The following is a 25,402-nucleotide window of genomic DNA, read 5'->3' on the forward strand; positions in this document are numbered from 1 at the left end:
TAGATAGACCGTACGTTGTAAGCACGTGATGTCTTCTTCATACCATGACAAACGAATACTTCATAAATGTTTAAGACAGTCGACCTAAGTACGTTCTGCACAGGATAACATATACGCCCTTTTCCTCAGCTATACCTTTCTTTTATTTCACTTTACTAGTAAATTCAAGGTCAGGAGTTAGGTTCGCCTGGTAATTCGTTTGGGACTGGTATATTCAAAGCATTTGTAACCAGTTTTCTTTTTAAAACTGACCATGAAGAAATCCCCACACCGCTATTCTAAAGTTCACATATATAAACTCATAATCTTCTCCCTCGCTTACCAAAGAATGTACCATGACAACCATAGCACTTTCGTCCACTTTGCTCTGAAGTTGCTGATCGTTTTACAAACAGCTCTTGCTACGTTCTGCTGCAGTTCAAATGTGATGTACTGAATGGAGCTCTGTCGTGCTGCGTTCCGTTCACAAGGGAAGCTCCCAACCTTCCTTCCTTGGTTTAAGTGGAGATATGGCCATGCGGATAGTCCGTCAAAATCTGATCACAGATCAAATATGGAATCAGGTAGAAGCTATGCTGAGCTGTGAAAAAAGAAGCAAAATAGAAATAGGTAATGTACAACAAACATCGAGCGACTTGGAAGTGCCACGGCGTCGTTGTTATGTAGTCACGGTACTGAACACCGGAGGAGGAGATCCGTATTCAAATATCCATCATGCTACTTTTTTCTTCTCCACAAAATTACGAACTGTCTGTCCTGTCATTGACGCATCTGTTCGCTGTATTCGAATCTGGGTCTGTGTCGTGGTGCAACGTTCGTTTGCTACAGTGAGGAGTGAGGAATCGACCTCCATGTACGTACGTACCTCCTACTCGTTCTGACCAAGTACCACATGTAATGACTCATGCATTCCGTTTTGTAAGTTTTGGCTCTTGAAGTCCTTTATTGTAACTTAATTCACAACTGTTTATTTGTTGTTTTCATTTCTGTGAGAGGTCTATGAAGCATCTCTCCTGCTCTCACTATTTATCACATTTACTTGCGACAGTAATACACTCCTGGAAATTGAAATAAGAACACCGTGAATTCATTGTCCCAGGAAGGGGAAACTTTATTGACACATTCCTGGGGTCAGATACATCACATGATCACACTGACAGAACCACAGGCACATAGACACAGGCAACAGAGCATGCACAATGTCGGCACTAGTACAGTGTATATCCACCTTTCGCAGCAATGCAGGCTGCTATTCTCCCATGGAGACGATCGTAGAGATGCTGGATGTAGTCCTGTGGAACGGCTTGCCATGCCATTTCCACCTGGCGCCTCAGTTGGACCAGCGTTCGTGCTGGACGTGCAGACCGCGTGAGACGACGCTTCATCCAGTCCCAAACATGCTCAATGGGGGACAGATCCGGAGATCTTGCTGGCCAGGGTAGTTGACTTACACCTTCTAGAGGACGTTGGGTGGCACGGGATACATGCGGACGTGCATTGTCCTGTTGGAACAGCAAGTTCCCTTGCCGGTCTAGGAATGGTAGAACGATGGGTTCGATGACGGTTTGGATGTACCGTGCACTATTCAGTGTCCCCTCGACGATCACCAGTGGTGTACGGCCAGTGTAGGAGATCGCTCCCCACACCATGATGCCGGGTGTTGGCCCTGTGTGCCTCGGTCGTATGCAGTCCTGATTGTGGTACTCACCTGAACGGCGCCAAACACGCATACGACCATCATTGGCACCAAGGCAGAAGCGACTCTCATCGCTGAAGACGGCACGTCTCCATTCGTCCCTCCATTCACGCCTGTCGCGACACCACTGGAGGCGGGCTGCACGATGTTGGGGCGTGAGCGGAAGACGGCCTAACGGTGTGCGGGACCGTAGCCCAGCTTCATGGAGACGGTTGCGAATGGTCCTCGCCGATACCCCAGGAGCAACAGTGTCCCTAATTTGCTGGGAAGTGACGGTGCGGTCCCCTACGGCACTGCGTAGGATCCTACGGTCTTGGCGTGCATCCGTGCGTCGCTGCGGTCTGGTCCCAGGTCGACGGGCACGTGCACCTTCCGCCGACCACTGGCGACAACATCGATGTACTGTGGAGACCTCACGTCCCACGTGTTGAGCAATTCGGCGGTACGTCCACCCGGCCTCCCGCATGCCCACTATACGCCCTCGCTCAAAGTCCGTCAACTGCACATACGGTTCACGTCCACGCTGGCGCGGCATGCTACCAGTGTTAAAGACTGCGATGGAGCTCCGTATGCCACGGCTAACTGGCTGACACTGACGGCGGCGGTGCACAAATGCTGCGCAGCTAGCGCCATTCCACGGCCATCACCGCGGTTCCTGGTGTGTCCGCTGTGCCGTGCGTGTGATCATTGCTTGTACAGCCCTCTCGCAGTGTCCGGAGCAAGTATGGTGGGTCTGACACACCGGTGTCAATGTGTTCTTTTTTCCATTTCCAGGAGTGTATGTTCTTACTACATGTCGACTCGCATTCTACAACGAATGTATAGTATGACAGTTCCCAAGAGTATAGAAGGAGAACAGACACATCAATGACCGAACAAGAAGATCATAATTTTGTGAAAAAAAGAAAAAAAATTGGGCACGATGGAGATTTAAGCCCGGATCTCTTGCTTCGCAGTTCAACACCATAACCACACAACCACGACACCGCGACTCTGGAGTTTCGCCCCATGTTGCACATCGTGAGCTTGGACCGTTCACTGTTTCTATTCTGCTTCTCTTTTCACTGTTCATTACACCTTCTTCTACTGTTCATGCTTGATCTGAGCTCAGATTTTGGCGGCCTATCCTCTGGGCCATTTTACCACTAAATCTGAGGGCGGTGCGGTGGGGACTTTCCCTTGTTAGTCTAGTCTTAACATAATGCATATTGTATCTGGGGTCAACGAATGCGATAGGCCAGCGACACTAAGACGTTATGCACATCACAGTACTTTTGTATCTTAGGATTATTACTGTATTGTGTGTATTGTACGTTTAGACTGATACTCTCGTCCTGTAGAGTTGAAGTATGTTTCAAGTTGGAACAGAAATTCATTGTGTAGATTCATTTGATGTTTTTTAATGCATTTTTGCTATGTAATATTTTGTACACGTAGGCTATATTTTATGTTTCAACATATAGCAGGTTAGGTGCTTTTTAAATTTTTTCGACGAGTTATAGTAATCAACAAACGACCTAAAGTAAACATCTTACATTAGAGAGCTTGTATACTGAGAGACTGACAAATGCTGCTACAGAGGCCACGTTTCGTACGAACTGCGGCGGGCTGCACAAGCGGACAATAGTGGAGTACAAAGTCCTTTAGAATACGTCTGTCACTCATACAAAAACACAGGATGATATCGCGAAAAATCTGCTGTAGCGTTTTCCAATCTCTTCGGCTGTTACTAGACTAATGATACATCTTATTAGTGCTATTTACGCTCCACTACACGAAGTTAATTTAGTGAAGGTAAATACTATTTTGGCGCCATATATTCAGCTCTGAATCTTGTTTTGGAGATAAATCAGATCACTAATCAAATATTCAAAGTTTGTAAGATTGTATTATCTGTAAAGTGAATAAAGTTAAAACTAAAACGCAGTACCCCTACACGATAAAAACCTAAGCAGTAACCAATTTCTGAAGGTCAGCGTTTGTTTGAAGAGAGTAATTTCTGAGATCCTATAATAAAAATATACTGAAATAAAGAAATAAAAGATACTCTATAATAAGAAGGTTGGCTCTAACCCACAATAAATATTAAGGTAATGACATTAACCTAGACAATAAACACATGGGTCACTTCAAAAGAAATGCACACTATTTTTTTTTAAATCCATCTTTTATTCTACATGTTTGAAAGTCTTACAGTGTGTAGATATATCCTTTAGGAACAATATTTTCATTTCTCCACATAATTTCCATCCATTTCAACTGTCTTACGTCATCTTGGAACCAGCGCCTGTATACCTGCACGGTAATATTCTGGACCAACCTGTTGGAGCCACTGTGCGGCAGCGTGTACAAAGGAGCCATCATCTTCAAACCTTGTTCCACGGAGAGAGTCTTTTAGTGTCTCAGAGAGATGATAGTGACATGGAGCCAGGTCTGGACTGTAAGGCTGGTGTTTCAGTGTTGTCCATCCGAGTTTTGTGATCGCTTCCATGGTTTTTTGACTGACATGTGGCCGTGCATTGTCGTGCAACAGCAAAACATCCTGCTTTTGCCGATGTGGTCGATCACGGCTCAGTCGAGCTTGCAGTTTCTTCAGTGTCGTCACATATGCATCAGAATTTATGGTGGTGGCACTTGGCATGATGTCCACAAGCAAGAGTCCTTCGGAGTCGAAAAACACTGTAGCCATAACTTTTCCAGCAGAAGGTGTGGTTTTGAATTTTTTTTTCTTGGATGAATTTGCATGATGCCACTCCATTGATTGCATCTTCGTCTCTGGTAAAAAATGATGGAGTCATGTATTACCACCTGTCACAATTCTTCCAAGAATTTCATCGCCACCATTCTCGTACTGTTCCAAATGTTCGCTGGATACCGTGTTTCTTGTTTCTTTGTGAGCCACTGTCAACATCCTGGGAATCCACCTGGCACAAACCTTTTTTAACGCTAACACTTTCAGTATTCTGCAAACACTTCCTTCCCCTATCCCATCGTAGCGTGACAATTCGTTCGCAGTGATACGTCTGTCAGCAGTCACCAATTCGTTAACCCTCTGCACATTGTCTGGAGTGTGTGCAGTAAGTGGCCTGCCGCTGCGAGGACAATCCTCAATATTGCCGTGCCCACTTTCATCACATAACCTGCTTGCCCACCGACTAACTGTACTGCGATCGGCTGCAGCGTATCCATACAGCTTTTTCAACCTCTTGTGGATGTTTCCCACTGTCTCGTTTTCACAACACAGGAATGCTATGACAGCACGTTGCTTCTGACGAACGTCAAGTGTAGCAGCCGTCTTGAAGACATGCTGTGACGGCGCCACTCACGGGAACAGGTTGAACTAAGTTTGAAAACAATCAGGAAGGATGTATCTATACAGTGTAAAACTTTCACACATGCGGTATGAAAACTATATTTTTACAAAATTAGTGTGCATTTCTTGTGTAGTGACCCTCGTATGTAGACACCTACATGATGAGACTATAAAATATTGCTAAGGCGATTTATTCAGCAAAACATTTTCTGTTTACAACCAACAGTAACAAAGCAACCAATTACAAATGCTAAAAAAGTGTTCCAACGATTTACCAGCACCAACAGTCAGCAGCAATGTTGAAATCGAATCAAAGTACGGCCTCCTGGATCGTAATAAAACTGAGATTGAAACTATAAGTTGCCAGCAAGGACTGACAGTTCAGGCTACAAAAAGCGTGGTGGTCGTATACACGAAATTGTAAAAAAAAATTGAGTTTCGAAAAATTTGTATACTATAACAGTTTGTAGTGCCAATAATTTTTGTAGGAACTAACTAAAACAGTCACCTGAAACGTTCAGAGTCGCTGTGAGTAAACTAAAAAAGCAAATAATTATTGTGACATGTATCTCTCACAACAGTTACCTAATAGGTTCTTTTTGTGTAAAGGAGATTCAAAAAGTACATAGGGAAGTATCTGCAGAAAGATCTGATAGACAACAGCAAAGTTAATTGACATCACACTTCTGAACCTACCTATTATATCTGTAATTGCTTCTTCCATGCACTGATTACACAAGAAGTGTGAAAGACTGCAACACCGTCATACATCCGTTTTACTCCGAGGACTTCGTTCTTGCAATTTTATTTTTCTTACCTGGATCGTATAAATACTGAATAATACCCAACTTTCGCTACTGATTATTTCGGGAAATTAGCACTTAAACTTTACAGTAGGGATTCCCAAAGTGGTCGATAACGACCCCTTGGGTCGATATCGGTTTCTTAGGGGTCGACGTAAACGAAAACTGATTTTGGGGGTCGACGAGGTCTAAAAATCGACCCCTATTAAATTAACACAAGTTCTTATTTAAAACTTTGAAGATAGGTAGGTACTGTATTGTTTATGTCATGTTAAGTGTACTAAGAATAATTAATATTTTTGTAGGAAATAGCATTGTTGTAGTAATGTAAAGTCTCAAGTTCGTACAAGATGAAAAACTCGGCAAGTCTGTGTGGACAAGTTCGTGCATTATGAATAAGGGGGTTGATCTTAAAAGTAGGTAATTTGACCATGGGGATCTGAGGTAACAGATCATTTTGGAAAAGGGGTCACTTGTCCAAAATAGTTTGGGGATCCCTGCTTTACATTGTCGACCGATTTTTGTCGATAGACAAATTCTACGAAGTGGTTTTCGTTTTTCTGCGGTCTTGCGTCCATTATCAACAGCAACGACAGAAATGAGTCCCTGCTGCCATTACCTTTCCCGAAGCCAAACTTAATATAGTCACCTAAGACATCCTCACCCGAGATGTTTCATTTCCCTACGCGAACCGTCCTGCTGACGGCGGCCTGTTTGGTGTGTTGCAGTTCATCGCCACGCAGGTGCTCGGCTTCATCCTGGGCATGGCGGGCTCGGCCGTGTTGCTGGACTTCAGCACCATCAACTCCAAGATTGAGCCGCTCATCCGCCAGGCCATGCGGTCGCTCATCGCCGACTCCAACAACCCCAGGAGCGCCTCCACGCTGCACATGATCCAGGAAAACGTGAGTACACCGTCACACACACACACACACACACACACACACACACACTTCCTGAAGCTGTCATTTTTCTAAATTCCGGTTTAAAGGGAGCCGATCATGGATTATCACAAAATATTAATTCGGATCAAGCTGTACTCCGAACCCTGGACTACGTTAAAGTTAGACTGAATTTTCTTTTATTGAGCCGTGCTGCGGCTCACGTTGGTGCCGTGTTTAGGTTTCTGCTAGACCGTATCGTTTAGTGGGCATGGTTGCGTTCTTTGTCTTCTTCTTATGTTCACTGGTGCCTCTCAGTTTCGTAAGCGTTGCCTGTCGGCTAGTTGCAGCAGCGGCGTTTATCGATATGTAGTTCCGCTGCCCTATCTTTGGTACGACCTCGTGCTTATTCCGTGTGGTACGAGTGTGGCAGTTCGGTTGGGGTCGCAGGAGCAGCGAGGTCAGCACAGAGCGACAACACGGCGAGACGGCTGGGGGCGTGTACGCACTGCCGCATCGAAGGGCTGTGGTCACGAGGGGGCACGACCTCGTCGGAACCGGATCCTGCAAGCTTGAGTGCGTTTTCAATTCGCCTAGATAAACCTTCAACATTGTGAAATCTCGCGATTCTCCTGTGACTGTGGTTTTATTGTCCTGAGGTTTTGGGCCACGGGTGTTACTCAACGTACTCCTTGGGTGAGGTAACAGTTGTGTTTGTTGATTGGTTGGCGATTCTTCTACCTTGGTGATAGTAATTCCTTCTTGTTCCTGGCGCTCTAAGCACAATATTCTGCGGGCGGGGTCCAGACTGTCGGATCCTGCTTTGGCCTGATTTTAAATCTTTGCATGGGCTTGTTGGACGTGAGGTAGCCTCACCAAGATTATCATTAGTCGCTCGTTAGACTGCCACTAGTCTGAGTTACCATCTTGTGATCTGAATGCAAACCTTGGATGCCATTCTCTCTTCGCTTGCGAAAGTGGTTTTGGTGTGACCTACTCAGAGGTCGATTGCTGGAGCACCGTCTGTCACTGTCCCTTGTGTATTATTTTATTATTGTGTTATTAAGTTACCATCATTTGCCTCACCTGTTTGGGGATCTGTTGTATTTTTTGTAATTAACTTTTGCCATCCCATTAGCTGTTTGACAGTATATTTGTTAAATTATTTTATAATTGCCATTTTGGCATTAAAGGCCTTCAGCTATGATAGTGGTTACTTGCCTTAAAATTCTAATTGCGTCCACATTGGGTTGTTTTTAGAAATTATTTGCTGTCTGAATTTTATGTATTTGTTAAATTTGAAATAATTGCCATTTTTCGCGTTAAAGGCCTTCAACCGTAATTGTGGTTACGTGCCTTAAAAGCCTGATTGCGACCTCACTGGTTTGTTTTCAAAAATTATTTATTAAAATAAATGAGTGAAATTGCAAAGCAAACCAATAGTAATTGATTCGGGCTCCATCCACAATCGTAACCCACTCCTGCCTTTCTTAATTACCGGTTTCACTCATGTTGAGAAATGACTAAGAAGGATCTGTTTTACTTGCTAAAAGTCTCTCTGTAGCAAGATCGCATAAAACTTGTTTTCGGCAACCGGTTTCGACAGACATTGCTGTCATATCCTGGTCTGTAACGTAGTTCATACACATGGAAAACATCACCTATCACGATTTATGATGTAATATTTGAGGAAAATGTTCTTTGTTCAAGATTAAATGAAACTGATTTGGGACTACATTTACATACCTTGAAATATTTTTGCTGGAAAACGTGTTTATAGGCTTTTTGTTGTTTATACTGTGATTTCATCGCTCCCCACTCCAATACCAGCTCTTCAGGCAGGGGACTATACGCACTTAAGCGCTGGCATATAAACATGAAGACAGTGATTTTAAGATAGTGGCGAAATATGACGATAATGAAAGACTAACGTAACCAGGCTGGCTGAACGAATAGTTGAAAGCAGTAGTAAAAAATGGTCGAACAGCAGAGTTTAAGGACCACTTGAAGAATACTAAAAACACTCGAAAAGACACTGGAACAACACCGAACGACACAGAAGAGATACTGACAGTTAAAAACAGAGCACTGCACACTTTCACCGAAAGTCAAAAGGACCTACCTTGTGATGGTAGACGAAAGGGAAAGTAGCTACAGAGGAAGAGAGATGAGTGGTGGGGATCGGAATTGAGGGCTAATAAGAGGTGTCAATGACAGGGAGATAGGGCTGGTTATTGAGGGACGGGGAGAGAGGGGTGGATGGCATTGGGATCTGTGAATTTGAAACAAAAAGGGAGTGGGTAGCGACTGGGAGGAGGAGAAAGAAGAGGTGTGGGGTAAGGGGGAGAGGAGGAAGAGGGAGCCTCTGGGCGGGAAGGGAGGTGGAGAGGTGGGATGAATTCAGAGTTGAGTGGAGGGTTATATTTTGGGATGGAGTTCATGATCCGAGAGAGGAAGATGGTTGAAATTTCGTTGGGAGAGGATGTGGAGGGTGTGCAGGTCGAGCGTTGATGGGATGTGTAGGCAGAGGCGTGGCAGCACCTTAAAATTGGAGAGGTACACGACGACACGATTAATGGAGTGGAGTTTGCTGATGGCGTAGATTGTCCGGAGGTGTTCTATGTGAGAGAGGAGAGGAGGGAATTTGATGAGTTGGTAACGAATCCTTTTGGGGGGAAGGTAAGCGGATGTAGAAAGTCAGGCGGAAAGCATGGCGTTCGAGGATCTGGAGAGACTTATAGAACTAGGGTGTGTCGGATGTCAACGCAACATTGGCATAGCAAAAGATGGGGCTGATCAGGAATTTGCTAGAGTGAAGAATAGTGAAGGGATGTAGTCCTCATATTCTACTTGCATACTGGTTTGTTACAGAAAATGGGAAGAGCGATAATTGCTATTTTAATAACAGCGCCAGCAGTTAGAACAGAACAACGAACACATGGCATAAGAACTGATATAGCGTTGCTAAGACGATAGCGTGTCTGTTGTTACGCAGGCTCGCCCCATTTGGTCAATATGACCCATCGGTTGTATTACAGAGTGGCACTATCACTTGCCGGGAAGTATTTTAAAAACCGCGATAACAATGATGTAAAACGCTCTGTTTTGATAACAGATTGAAAACGGAAAGAGTCACATGAAATTGTGACATCATGCAAGTAGGAAACTCAAAAATTAACAATTAGTTCATAGTTTATGACAAAAATTGACAACTGCTGGTCTGCTTCCTGAATCTGTATATGCTTTTATCCTGTTTTCTTCCTTGGAAACAGTTAGCAGAGATTTCCTGGTTTGTTTGGATGACATTGAATCTAATAAGGTAATAGATATACTAAGCCTGTCTGAGCATCACATTGTGTCTGATATGGAAAAGGTAAATATCAATGGTTATAAACTAGCTGCACATATGAGTAGAGAGAATAAGGTGGGAGGAGGAGTTGCCACATATGTCAAAAGTTATCACTGTGTGAAAAGCTTAGATACAAAAAAGTTTTGTCTAGAGCAACATATAGAAGCATGTGCCTGTCAACTTAAACTGAAGGAGGGCTCTTTTATAATTATAACAGTGTATAGGTCCCATTCAGGAAACTTTCATTTATTCCTGAAAAACTTGGATGCCTTGGTGTGCTATGTCAGATAGGGGAAAGCATATTATTATCTCTGGGGACTTCAATGTTGATTCATTGAAAGAGTGTAATAGGAAGAATGACCTGGAAGTCTTGCTCGGTTCTTTCAATTTGACATCTGTCATTAATTTTCCTACTCGGGTAGTAAAGGACAGCACCACATTGATAGATAACACTTTTATAGACCAAGATAGGTTTAAAAACATAAACTCTTGTCCTGTTGAGAATGGGGTTTCTGATCATGATGCTCAACTAGTTACAGTAATTCAAAACTACCCTCCAAAGTTGTGCATTCAATTAATGACTCAACAATTAGAAACTTCAGAGAAAATCTTCAGCAGTTAGACTGGGATGAGGTGTACAAGGAACCTGATGCTAATTTAAAATTTAACTTATTTCATGATACGCTTGTAAGAGAATTTGAAAACTGTTTCCCCAAGAAAGTAGTTAAATCTAATTATAAGAAACTACGCAAAAAACCTTTGCTTAGTAAAGGAATAAAAATATCTTGTAACCACAAAAGGGTACTGTATCTAACAAGAAGAAAGAGTAATGTCCCAGAAACAGACAAATATTACAAAAACTACTGTGCTACATTAAGAAAGGTTATTAAAAAGTCCAGAAGCATGTGCATCATGTCTGAGATTAATACCTCTGGTAACAAAATCAAAACAATTTGGAATATATATGACGGTAGTATCCGTTCCCGAAAGAACAGTTACCGTGGATGACCATGCAGCTTTGCTAGAAATGAAATGATAATTAAATGGACACCCTAGCTGCAAACAGGCGTTGATGTACTTCATTGGGGACATGTTGAAAATGAAGTACATCAATGCCTGTTTGCAGCTAGGGTGTCCATTTAATTATCATTTCATTTCTAGCAAAGCTGCATGGTCATCCACGGTAACTGTTCTTTCGGGAACAGATACTACCGTCATATATAGTTAAAAAATATGGCTTCCCGGCCATTGACCTTCTTGTGCGAACGCAAACGATATGCCATAACTCGTACGGGACTTGGTAGATTAATCTGCCACGAGTAATGAGTAGGATGGGCAAACATCTGTTAGGCGCACTACGAATGTAGTGGTGTGGACATGTTGGGAATGTGGATCTCACGGGGAGCGTGCAAGGGATAAGTCCCTGCAGACGCAGTGTCCTGTGTGCCCGCGGTGGCTCAGATGGATAGAGCATCTGCCATGTAAGCAGGAGATCCCAGGTTCGAGTCCCGATCGGGGCACACATTTTCAACATGTCACCAATGAAGTACATCAACGCCTGTTTGCAGCTAGGGTGTCCATTTAATTATCATTTCAATTTGGAATATTATTACAAGGGAGACAGGACAACCAAGAGTGCAGGATGACGGCATCACCATTAAAGTGAATGGATACTTGATAAACAACAAGCCGGAAGGCGAAAACATTTTGAATAATCATTTTTAAATGTTGTAGAGAAAATATGATCTAAATGTTCATTAGAAGAAGCAAGGCAGTTAATGGAAGAGGCCTTACCCACACCATTTGATACAATTGAAATTCCACCCACCTCTCCATCGGAAATTAGGAAGATAATAAACTCTCTCAAGAATAAAACTCACATGGGATTGATGGCATTTCCAGCAGGATAATAAAATCTTGTTCCCAAGAAATAAGTTGGATTCTTAGCCACATACGTAATAGCTGTCTGAAGCAGGGTATATTCCCAGATAGATTGAAGTATGCAATTGTTATACCACTGCATAAAAAAGGGGATACGTCTGATGTCAACAACTACCGCCCAATCTCTCTTCTGACTGCCTTATCCAAAATTCTTGAAAAAGTAATGTATTGTAGAGTAGCTTCACACCGTTGTAAAAATAAAGATTTAACAAAATGTCAGTTCGGTTTCCAGAAGGGTTTTTCAACGGAAAATGCTATATATACTTTCACTAATGAAATATTAAATGCTCTGAGTAACCAGAAGTCACCCGTTGGGATTTTTTGCGATCTATCAAAGGCTTTGATTGTGTAAATCATGGAATACTTCTAGATAAGCTCAAGTATTGTGGTATGAATGGGACAGTGCTCAAATGGTTTAAATCACACCTACCTGGAAGAATGCAGAAAGTTGAAATAAACAGTTCACATAGTATGCAAAAAACTGGTGATTTCTCAAACAATCAAGAATGAGGTGCCGCAAGGTTCGGACTTGGGTCCTCTGCTGTTCTTAATGTATATTAACGACTTGCCATTCTATATTTACGAAGATGCAAAGCTGGTACTTTTTGCCGATGGTACAAGTATAGCTATCACACCCAACAGAGAAGAGTTAATTGGTGAAATTGTAAATGATGTTTTTCAGAAAATCAGTAAGTGGTTCTCTGCAAATGGGCTCTCATTAAACTTTGACAAAACACAGTATATACAGTTCCACACAGTAAATGGAATGACCCCATTAATAAATATAGACTTCGATCAGAAATCGGTAGCTAAGGTAGAATATTAAAAATTTCTAGGTGTATGCATTGATGAGGGGTTGAAGTGGAAAAAACACAATGAGGATCTGCTGGAACGTTTGAGTTCAGCTACTTATGCTATTGGGGTCATTGCAAATTTTGGCGATATACATCTGAGTAAATTAGATTACCACGCCTATTTTCATTCTCTGCTTTCGTATGGCATCATATTCTGGGGTAACTCATTATTGATTAAAAGAGTGTTCATTGCACAAAAGCGTGTAATCAGAATAATTGCTGGAGCTCATCCAAGATCATCCTGCAGACACTTATTTAAAGAGCTAGAAATCTTGACTGTAGTCTCACAATATATATATTCTCTTATGAAATTTGTTATTAACAATCCGAACGAATTCAAAAGTAATAGCAGTGTACATGGCTACAACACTAGGAGAAAAAATCATCTTCACTACTCAAGGTTAAATCTAATTTTGGCTCAGAAGGGGGTAAATTATGCTGCCACAAATGTCTTTGGTCACTTACCTAATAGCATCAAAAGTCTGACAGATAGCCACATAGCATTTAAAAGGAAATTAAAAGAATTTTTTAATCGCAACTCCTTCTACTCATTAGATGAATTTTTGGATATAGTAAGTGGGTAATTTCCCAACCTCCAAAAAAAAAAAAAAAAAAAAAATGAAAATAAAAAAAATTATTGAGTGTCATGTAATATTTTGTGTAGTGTAATATCTTGTATAGACACCTGTTATTAACCTGACACGTTCCACATCATTACGAAGTGTCGTATTCATGAGCTATGAAACAAGTACTAATCTAATCTAATCTAATCTAATCTGCAATCTCTATTTTCATCCTGTGGCTGTAAGTGGTCGTAATGTTCGCCCTGCCAGCTGAGTGGATTATAAATAAATAAATAAAAAGAACAACATCGACAAACCCACTCCATCCTCTTCCTGATCCTTCGATCCTCGAACTCGAACACGTTGCTTGGGCGTGGCGGCGGGATGGCCAGGCTTCGGGTGTCGACCCCTGCCCTACCCGTCGTCCTGCTCCTGCAGCGGTTCATTAGGAAAAAAAAAAAAAGTGGTCAGCGTGACAGAATGCCAATTCTGAGGGTCCGGGTTCGATTTCCGGATGGGTCGGACATTTTATCAGCTCAGGGACTGTGTGTTGCGTTGTCCTAATCATCCTCATTTCATCTCCATCGACGGGCCAGTCGCCGAAGTGGCGTCAAATCGAAAAACTTGGACCTGTCGAACGCTCTACACGACGGGAGGCCCTAGTCACACGACATTGATGGGACTGTTCGTAATGTCTGAATAAAACATGACTTTAGAGCAGATATTAAAAAATAGAATCAATAGGAAAAAACTAATAATTTTTTTGTAACATTCAACCCCTTACCACTTTTCGAGAGAAGTGACAGCCTAAGTTTTATTTAATTCTCTTATTTTATTTGATATTTTGATTCTATATATATCTTGAAACTTATAATGCAGAATTCTCGGGGGACCATAGAATTTTTAGTAAAAAAAAAATGGTTCAAATGGCTCTGAGCACTATGGGACTCAACTGCTGAGGTCATTAGTCCCCTATAACTTAGAACTAGTTAAACCTAACTAACCTAAGGACATCACAAACATCCATGCCCCAGGCAGGATTCGAACCTGCGACCGTAGCGGTCTGCGGTTCCAGACTGCAGCGCCTTTAACCGCACGGCCACCTCGGCCGGCGAAATTTTTTAGTCTTCGTCCGCTGTTTACGATTACCTTAGGAATGTAAAAAAAGTAAAACTGAAAATTGGTTACTTCAGAAACCATTTACAGGGTGATCAAAAAGTCAGTATAAATTTGAAAACTGAATGATGTAGATAGAGAGGTACAAAATCCCACTCGTGCTTGGAGTGACATGGGGTTTTATTAGAATAAAAAAAAGTTCACAAAATGTCCGACAGATGGCGGTGGACAGCAGGTAACTGCTACCGTGACGGGTGAGAGGTACGCCGATATGTTACAGAATCGCATGTGTGTCATTTTTTACCTCCCTATCTACATTATTCCGTGAGTTTACTAAGTTTTCAAATTCATACTGACTTTTTGATCACCCGCTACTTTGAGCACTTTTCACTGTCAGGTTAAACTGGAGTTTAAAGAAAACCGGTATAAGTGAAAAACGGTTCCTTCAGCGATACCCAGCATTCCCTAGACTGTGACCGCCGCCTTGTTTCCGCAGGTGGGCTGCTGCGGCGCGGACGGCCCCAGCGACTACATGTCGCTGAAGCAGCCGCTGTCCAGCAGCTGCCGGGACACCGTCACCGGCAACGTCTACTTCTACGGCTGCGTCGACGAGCTCACCTGGTTCCTGCAGGACAAGGCCGCCTGGATCTGCGCGCTCGCCATGCTCGTCTGCTTCATCAACGTGAGTCTCACTTCAGCCCCTAACTGCTCTGTATATTCGCAGTCGCCGGCAATTTGTCAGTCAGGTTAATTCCTTTTCAATGCAGCCTGCCACAAATTCCTCTCCTGCGCACACCTTTCCGTCTCAGAATAACGCTTGCACTCTACTTCCTTAATTATTTGTCGGAGGTGTTCCAGTCACAGTCTTCCCCCACAGTTTTTAGCCTCTACAGCCGGCCGAAGTGGCCGTGCGGTTAAAGGCGCTGCAGTCTGGAACCGCAAGACCGCTACGGTCGCAGGTTCGAATCCTGCCTCGGGCATGGATGTTTGTGATGTCCTTAGGTTAGTTAGGTTTAACTAGTTCTAAGTTCTAGGGGACTAATGACCTCAGCAGTTGCGTCCCATAGTGCTCAGAGCCATTTAGCCTCTACAGTTCTCTCGAGCTCCATAGATGTCTCAACAATTCTCCTAGCAATCTTTCCCGTCTTCTTTTCGGTAATGTAGGTACACTTCTCTCTTCGCCGATTCTTTGTAAAACCTCCACTTTTCTTATCAGTGACCTAATTTTTAACATCCGCCTACAGCGACACACGTCAAAAGCTCCGATTCTCTTCCTTTCCGGTTTTGTCGTAGTCCACTATTCACAATGTTGTACTCAAATTTACATCGTCAGAAATGTCTACTTCGCATTAAGGACGAAGCTTCATACTGAAAGACTCCTTTTGGCCTGGAATTTCCGCTTTACATGTGATACTCTGTTTTTTATGCCCTCCTTGCTTCGACCGGAATGTTTTATTTTACTTGCGAGACAGAAACATCTCACCTCGTCTTCATCGTGGTCCCGAGTTTGTTGCAAAGTGTATCGCTTATTTAAATTCAGATACTCCTCATTACTTTCCTGACTTCTTTAGTTTACTCTCAGTCCATATACTGTATTCAATTATTGCTCATTCCTTTCAGTAGGTCCTGCAATTCTTCCTCGCTTTCACTGAGGGTGGCAATGTCACCTGAATCTTATCTCTATTACTCTTTCACCCTGAATTTTACTCGCGCTCCTCAAACTTTTATTTCCATAACAAGTTTGTTTGTGTGGCCATCCTCTGCAACAAGCATATAAATACTTGTTTTGTAAATAAAGCCGCACGGGATTAGCCGAGCGGTTTAAAGCGCTGCAGTCATGGACAGTGCTGCTGGTCCTGGCGGAGGTTCGAGTCCTCCTTCGGGCATGGGTGTGTGTGTTTGTCCTTAGGATAATTTAGGTTAAGTAGTGTGTAAGCTTATTGACCGATGACCTTAGCAGTAAGTCCCATAAGATTTCACACACATTTGAACATTTTTGTAAATAAAACAGCCATTTCCTGCTGCTAGTTACTTTAGTTATCCCACACGCGTTTCGCCTTCTCCTGTTCTACGGCATCACAGTGGGATGTATATCGATACAGTTTTGTAAGTTATAGATTATCAGACAGTTCACCTCGCGATTTTTTGTAAAAAAATTAATTACTTACGATTTGCTCTTCTGCGTTTCCTCACATCTGGTCTGGAGGTCGCACTACCATTTTTATCCCTACCACACAATCACTTATTTGTGTTCACCATGTTCCTCATTTTTTTTGTGGCGGACTATTTTTCTTTTGTCACTCGATACAACTATTTCGTCGTACACTACTTTTCACAGCGTAGATATTGCGACTCCATTACGTGTTTCATCTTCTTTGGCATGTTTTCCTATTTGTTGCCAATCTAACGAAGTATATGTTCGTGGCTAACTTCTATTTATGATGTTTATACCGTATGGATGTGTATGAGTGAGAGAGAGGGGGGGGGAGAGGTTTTTTTATGGGGGGGGGGGTACTAGCTGTTAGCGAGTGGTTGTGGGGAAGGCGAGAACACAAATATGTGATTTTGTGGTCGTGATAAAAATGGTAGTGGGACCTCCAGGCCAGATGTGAGGGAACGCAGATCAGCAAATCGTAAGGAATTAATTTTTTTTACAAAAAATTGCGAAGTGGACTGTTTGATAACCTATAACTAACAAAACTGTATCGTTATAGATCCCACTGATGATGCCTTAGAACAGGAGAAGGCGAAACGCGTCTGGGATAAATAAAGTAACTAGCAGCAGAAAGAGGCCGTTTTATTTACAAAACAAGTATTTTATTTCCATATTTACTTCTTCGATGTACAGATTAAACAATAAGGGCGAAAGACTGCATTCCTGTCTTAGGCCCGAGGGCTTGGTTCTTGGTCCTCCAGTCTTATTTTTCTTTCTTGGATCCTATAAATACTGATTATTACCAATGTTTTTCCTTCAGGTTATTCTGCAAAATTCGCAGATTTGTATTATATTATGTAACGATTTTTGAAAATGGACAAATCCGATGAAGGGGTTACGATTTTTCAATTGTCTTGCGGTATCAGTCCTCGTCAGCATCTTGGATGCCTGAACTGTGAAAGTGAGTGTGCGATAAGTCACGAACTAGTCTACCCTTGCTGTCTTCAGACCTGTGAGGATGACAATTTTCTGAAAATCTGATAGTATGTCTCCACTCATATTCATAACAACTTCAATATTGGTTTGGTTGCCATTTTCCCTACTAATTTTAGAAACTCCGAAGGTATCTTAGCTATTCATTTTGTTTATTTCACTGCAAGTCTTCCACAGCTCTGTAAATCTCTGACAATAAAACTGGATGACCTATGTTTCCCAAATCGACTTCTCCTTCTTCTTCTGTCATTTCATCAGATATTTTCTCTATCGCGTAGAAGCATAACAGTATATTCATTCTACCTATCCCCTCCCTGCTCTGCGTTTAACAGTATAAAAGCTATAGCGCTCTTAATGTTTTCCACTTTGTTTTCAATACCATTGATCGTTCTGACTTTTCTATATGTTGAATCAGTCCTTCGACATCTTCAAATATCTCCTGCAGCCATTTCGCCTTAGCTTCCCTGCACTTACTGTTTATTTCAGTCGCAAGTGACTGATACTACCGGATTTTTTGTCTTTTCTTCAATATATTGTGCTTCCTTCTATCATCCATTACTGAAGAGTTTCCTCAATTAGCCAGAGATTTTTACAGTTTCCTCTCTTGTATATAAATTTGTATGTCCAACGTCTGTGACTGCCATATTCCTCATCAGCCAAACTGGCTCCCGCGATATTCATAATCGCAATATCTACAGCATCAAACAACTTTGAACGCTTTTCATAATTCCTATGTACTTTAGTATTTCGCTTCCCTTCACACTAATTCTTCCGAACAGTTGTCTTAAACGCCAGTCTACTCTTCATCATTACTAAATTGTGATCTGATATCTGTGTCTATATCTCTTCCTGTTTACGCTTTATAAAGCATTATATGCTTTCGGAATCTCTGTCTCACCATCATGTACTCCAGCTGGCGTCATCCCAAATCTTCAGGCCTATTCCAACTATATCTCCTCCTGTTTGTTATTTTTGAACAATCAAATCTTATGGAAACATTTGTAAGATCACCTGGAGAGAAATAACGCATAAACCCCTGAAAGAAATATATTTTTTTGCTTCATGAGAGGGTAACAGTGCGTACCACGTTATTACAAATGTTTTTCAATGTGACCATCAGCAACAACGACAGCCTGTACAGATAACATTTCACAGTTGTTCGAAGCACTTTTAGAACGATGGGCGCCATGCAGTTTCCATTTTTCATGACACAGCTCAATCACTGCTTGAAGATCACATATGGCGTCCGGCATTCCCAGCCACGGCAATAGAAACTTTTTTGACAGTTTGTGGTGCAGTTCGCCGTCGTCATCTACCAGGACCAGTTCCCAATCAGCCAGTTAATTCGTACTTCCGGAACATGTCCTTCAATCACGAACTCCTTTAATGCATCGATACTCGCAAAGAGCAGCAAACAGTTTTGATGTTGTTTTGATAAAATTGCTTTTCGAGTAAAGCTATGCCCACCTTGCTGATTGTCGGCAACTTTAATCCACACTGGTGCTTGCGTTTCACCTCTACTAGCCGCATGAATACCGGCGCCTAACGGCAAGTCATGACACTAATACTACTAACATCGCACCAACCGAGGTGGCGCAGTGGTTAGCACACTGTACTCGCATTCGGGAGGACAACGGTTTAAACACGCGTCCGGCCATCCTGATTTAGGTTTTCTGATATTTCCCTAAATCTCTTCGGGTAAATGCCGTGATGATTCCTTTAAAGGGCATATTCAACTTTCTCTCCCATCCTTCCCTAATACGATGGGACTGATTATCTCGCTGTTTGGTCCCCTCCCCCGAATCAACCAACCAACCAACTAACAACTCAAATCCTGCAGCGCACAGTCTGAATATCATTCCTATAAAGTAGGGTACCCATACAGTAATTAGTCTTTCGTCTTCATTGGTTAAGGACCTAAAGTTTAATTACAATCACCCTATATTAACAATTATTAGCTGAATGGCGAACTCTCTTAGTCTCTCCCCTGTCTATTTCCTACTATCGATCCCATATTGTCCAATGACACCGTTTTCGATTCTTTCCCCTGGCCCAGCGATCCAGTATTTATAATTGTTACATTATCACCTATTACGTATTGAGTTAGCGATTCAGTGCTCTCGTACACCCTCTTTATTTTGTGACGTCATGTATACGTGAATTATGATTGTTGGTTCTGCTTTCGTGTCGATTTTGATGAGGATAGCCCTATCACGAATTCTTCAAGTCATCTCACTCTCAGGCCTACTTTGCTGTTTATAACGATTCCCACTCCCATTTCACCTTTTTCTACTGCTGACACTACCTTATATTTGTCTGAAACGAAAACCGTACCCCCTTTGCACTTCACTTTACTGGCCACCATCTATATTTAAATTTAGACTTCGTATTACTCTAGTCATACATTCTAGCTTCCCTGCTGCTTTCAGATTTCTGCCATTCCACAATATGTTTGTACAATGGTTTCGTTACTTATTGAAAGTTTTGCTCAATGTTACCTCCACTTGGCAGCCTCTCGTAGAGGTCCAACCGGAGAAGTAATCCGAAGTCCTTTACCAATCGATACAATGATAAGAACGTAACTTTTTCAGTGACTGACATATATACTGCGATAACATTGTCTATAATGCAGTGGCTTAACTTACCTTGTGTGTCCTAATGCCGCTTATCATTGCCAATTCTTCCACCTTTAGGGGCAGTTTCACACCCCAGGGAAAGAGGGTACGCTTGTAATGCTGCGCTTTGTGCACACACGATACTCTTTAGAGCCTGTACTTGGTAAGTTGACGGGCTTCACCTTGTGAGAAAAGATTTTTGTATAGAAAATTACCGCGTGTACCTGAATGGAGGCAAATCAGACTTACATCCACTCTGTAATAACAATGATACGTCAAGCAAGTCCGAAATGCAACCACACGTCAGGACGGACAAGAAACAACACAGAAGATGCTACCAATTTGTTAATAATACGGTCGCCAGCCTAATTAGGCGTTAACTGAGTTTCTTCCCTGTACAAGTTGATGTACGTTCAAGCAAAACAACACATAGTAATACAGCATAATATGGTAAATATTAGAAACAGAAAATCTACTGAACTGACAATTTCACTTTCTGTACTGATAGGGATAAACCATAAATACATAACACTACACTATAATGTTTACTACAAAACTTCGTACTGTCTATTGATCTGATTAAAATCGGGCATAGGTTACCCTAGAAATAGCACTTTCGAATCACACACACAATGTCAATTTTGATAAAGGTAAAACACTGATAAATTTTGGTTTTTTATATTGACTTTAACTTTGCTGATCAAATCAGTCTAGAACACTTCAGAATTCAAATTATTAAAAAAGAGGGGGGGGGGGGGACTCTTAAACTGTTATGATCACTGTATTAAAAAAATTAGATTACTGAAATCATTATATGCTCAAGAATTCCAATATATTAGTTACTACTCTTTTCATTTTATTTCCTGCTCATTTAAATACCATTATATCTGTCTCGAAATGATTAAACTTCACTACTAAATCAATATCAAAATTTTCTTCCAACTTTGTAAGACCTTTGTTATTCGTCTATTAGTTCATTAACAAAAAAGTTCTTTAAACATCATTCTAACATAGCTAAATCTGCAGGTAATTATTATTAATATAAACTTTAATTCTTCATTTCGGGACACTCGGATTGCACAACATTTGGAAAGGACCCTGGCTAGGTTAGTTGTGAGGATAATTAAATGATAGGACAGTTGTGGTAAAATTTAAGTTGTTATTGAACAGTATGGAACAAAAGTAACACTGGGCCACACGAATACAGTACTAAAAGTTTCAACCTGTTCGTATCGATGCGGCGGTTGGCGGGCGGCGAGATGGCGAGGCACGGAGCACACATACAACCACAGCAATGGCTCTTGATGTATCGGCACTTCTTCATAGCGTCGCAATACTTTTCCATTTAGTGCCTATGGAATTTTGCCATACTGTATAGGCATCGGAACGGCATATCCGAGGCTCAATGAAAGTACGTCTTCCAGGAGAGCCTCCTCGATCCAGAACGTGTTGCTCAGACCAATGCCCAACTCCGACTACCACTGCTGAGCCCGTTATGCCGTGCAGCGCCCGTGTGCATTTTCCCGCGCTCGCCTGCCATCCACCTTTTACCGCTCACTTACAGACAGGGTATTCACCAGAGGTTTTGCATTCTACATATCCTAATACATTGCCTACGTATGGACCAAACGCACAATTACAATTTTAACATCTTACAACAGTCTCAACAATTGTTACACTTCAATTCTATTGCAATATTGCTTGAAATTTGACATAAACATTAATATTCACATCGAAATTTGTTTACGGTTTTCTTAACACGATGACATGAAACAAAAAAGAAATGAAATCAGAACATCGATTACACTAATTTATCCAAAAATCAGAAAAAAATATTATTTGTACAATAGTACAGCGTTGTTGTTGTTACACGCTCAACCTTTGACCACATTTCCGTCTTCTTTGGTAAGTCAGTGGGCAGAGCGTCACTCCTTATGCCAGAAGAACAGGCCGTCATTGCTGATGATTTTTATTCACAACAGACTGGCATCGAAGCTGACACACACAAAACTTTCATCTTTCCCAAAGATGGTACTTGTGGACTACTGTGAGCACAATAACAGCCAATACAAACCAATTCTATTACAAATAAAACCACCAGAGCAAAAATCGGTGAATTTTCGAGAAGAAACGTTCGGCTTCAGGAAAGGCGAAGCAATAAGCAAAACTACAATAGCAATGCTTCCATCATTTGATATCAGACCTAAAGTCAACAGAAAGTTTACAAACTTGGTAGATCTGGGAAAGACATTCGACGTAAATAGGTCTTCAGCCTCTCGCTGTGTATTTTATAATAAAATAAGTCACAGGTGTACTGACGGCTGTACAGAGGACAGTCGCGGTGCTCGTGCCACAAGAGTGTCACATCATTATCGCACCTGATGATGGCGACAGAATCGATATCTGAAATAATTGTGTCCTTTATGCAGCTATTGCCTGCAGTAGACCCATGGATTATTTTGTTATTGGGCAATGTAATTTGGATTATAATGTTTCGGAAAACAAATAGTTTGGAGAGTCATTTTCTCTACAGTTCCCATTCCACTAAAGGAAAATATATCTTACAGTAATGACAATGATACGATCGTGACAATGTAGATTCAAATATCAATGAAAACAGCCCTGAGGCAAAAAAGTTTTCTTTTTAACATGGAATGCTGTTACAACTACATTGCTTCACCTTTAAATGTTGGCCGGCCGGAGTGGCCGTGCGGTTCTAGGCGCTACAGTCTGGAACCGAGCGACCGCTACGGTCGCAGGTTCGAATCCTGCTTCGGGCATGCATGTGTGTGACGTCCTTAGGTTAGTTAGGTTTAATTAGCTCTAAGTTCTAGGTGACTGATGATCTCAGAAGTTAAGTCGGATAGTGCTCAGTGCCATTTCAACCATTTTTTTTAAATGTTGCTTCTATGACAGCTCGCTGTTACTTGAGTTTGTATCACGTCTGTTCCTGTTTAATCTTATATTACATTTTTCTTTTCTTGTTTCCTTCATCTTCTACTGTTTTCCTGCAGCACAGGTATTTGATAAGTGCCTATTTTGGCTTCCCACTGCTTCCCGTCTTTTGCATGGTCTCTCTACATGACTCTTGCTTTTTGGGTGGTATAAGGATACTTCTTAGTTAGTCGGTAATTATCAATTCCTTCCTGGTGAGTTATCCATTTTGGTAGCTTTTGTGTACGTTATAAACAGGCACCATTATTTGCTGTTCCTATTAAATGTTAGGTTCCTAATGCACTGAATCATAGCTTTGGCAGCCTTCTACTTGATTCACCCTTATGAGTGTGCACCCAGTTTTTTAGCTCTCATATATTATTGTAGTAGTTGCCGTTGTTTTAAAGAATTTTAACCGTATCTCATTTTCTAAGGGTCCGTTGCACTGCGGCACATAGTTATTGTTTCCTCAGGACTGGCGTTAGGAGTCATATAATTTGAGAAAAATCCATGTATATGACTCTTTCATAATTCATCAAAGTGTTCTCGGTTGCTTCTACGGTTTACTGCATGTGAACACTTGAGAAAAGGCTAATAATAAACTGTAGATAAGTTCTTCTTTGGGGATTTTCCTACTTTATATCGAGTGTTTTTTATAACATTTCGAATTTTGGTATTTTATTAAGTATGTAGAAAGCCTATATATTAAATAAGCTACTGGTCGTATTGCATTCCCTTTCTGGACAGATTCTGTTGGGCCCTTAAACACGGTGATCTTGTATTCTTTTATTGAGTTTTCTTTGTCTGTGTTATCTAAAACTCCATACATAAATGTCGACCTATTGAATTTTAGCTTACTGTTTATGAATTGGCCATTTAAAGATATGTTTCTCTTTATTAATTTCTTCTTCCAAAAGGTTTACTGACCTTGCGACCTTTTGCTGCTTTCGTGTTGTGGCTTAGTCTGATTTAACTTGCTATTATTTAAGTATTTTTATATTTGGTCTCTCATTTAGCATGTTGTTTTTCCTTTGAAAGTTATGTCTGTGTCCATTAGCAATTTAATGTAATGATTCTAAAGGTAACAGATAGTACTACCCTAGTGCCAAGAATAAATGGTGAAGACCTCATTAAATATAAGCTTCTACGACCTAGTTACCTATAACAAAAATGTGTAACATCAGCTACGCACGCTGCAGTTCACTATGTCTGGAAATGTACCACGTTATCAGAATCAATGAAAGACTCATCTTCACATATTGTGTGATTCCCCACCCCGACCCATAACTACTTTGTTCAGAGAATATTACTTCCAAATAAACGAACTGCTCTGGATTTTAACATTTAGTCAAAATACTTTCAAATTGAATGAGTTGAATATAGGTACATGTACATAGACGCTAGACTAGTCCCACGGGCTTGAATGCAATGTGCGCTCCGCCAGTTAGCTGCTCCTTTGGCGTAGTATGTACTGCTAAACCTCTTTATGTTCTCTGTTTCAGGTCCTGAACTGTGCTTTGACTCTTACGCTCATCCAGGCATTGAAAAAGGAAGAGGAAGACGCTCTCAAGCGCTAACAAATGACATCCATCAACCTTGCGCCACCACAGCGTTGAGTCGGCGCAGTCTACACGCATTGCTACGTCAGTTATAGAAAATGTGCTGTTTAGCAGCCATTAACATATGTATTTCATAAATTTTCTATGAAATCACAACAGTGTTTCCTTTTGTAAATTGTGGACCAAGTGTGTAGATGTAACTAAATTTATTAATTACATAGATGTTTCGTATAATTTAACTACATATAAACATTCACTTTAGATAATTCTTAAATACATTTATGTCCGCTACTATTTAAGTATGTATAAACAGTTACTTTAGTTAATTTTCTAGCTATAGGATAGTTTAGTAACTGGCTCAGATAATGTCTGATGACAGATCAAAACGTGTTCATGATATCTGCTTACATTTCTTTTCACATTTCTTTGAATAGATTTTTCTCTTAGTTATTTGTTTTAGTCTTTACGCTACATACAGATTGAGAAAATTGCATCAGGCAATAAGCATTTAGCTTTTACTATGTTCACAGACCTTGGAAAGAATGAATTTTAGTAACACCGCAATACTTTACAATATTTGATGTAAAAATAATGGAATGGCACAATTAATTGTATCCTTAATTTTCTTGT

General features: G+C 41.3%; 1 protein-coding gene across 1 annotated transcript in view; it reads left to right on the plus strand.

Annotated features, from left to right (window-relative positions):
- LOC126413116 (tetraspanin-2A) overlaps positions 1-24,790 on the plus strand; it is a 316,413-nt gene extending 291,623 nt beyond the window's left edge. Inside the window, exons 3-5 of the mRNA XM_050083007.1 lie at positions 6,541-6,717; positions 15,013-15,198; positions 24,716-24,790. Coding sequence (XP_049938964.1) covers positions 6,541-6,717; positions 15,013-15,198; positions 24,716-24,790 — 438 coding nt within the window. The remainder of the gene's footprint in view (positions 1-6,540; positions 6,718-15,012; positions 15,199-24,715) is intronic.
- The last annotated feature ends 612 nt before the right edge of the window (positions 24,791-25,402 follow it).

Source organism: Schistocerca serialis, chromosome 7 (assembly GCF_023864345.2).
Source record: "Schistocerca serialis cubense isolate TAMUIC-IGC-003099 chromosome 7, iqSchSeri2.2, whole genome shotgun sequence".
NCBI classification, from domain to species: Eukaryota; Metazoa; Arthropoda; class Insecta; order Orthoptera; family Acrididae; genus Schistocerca; species Schistocerca serialis.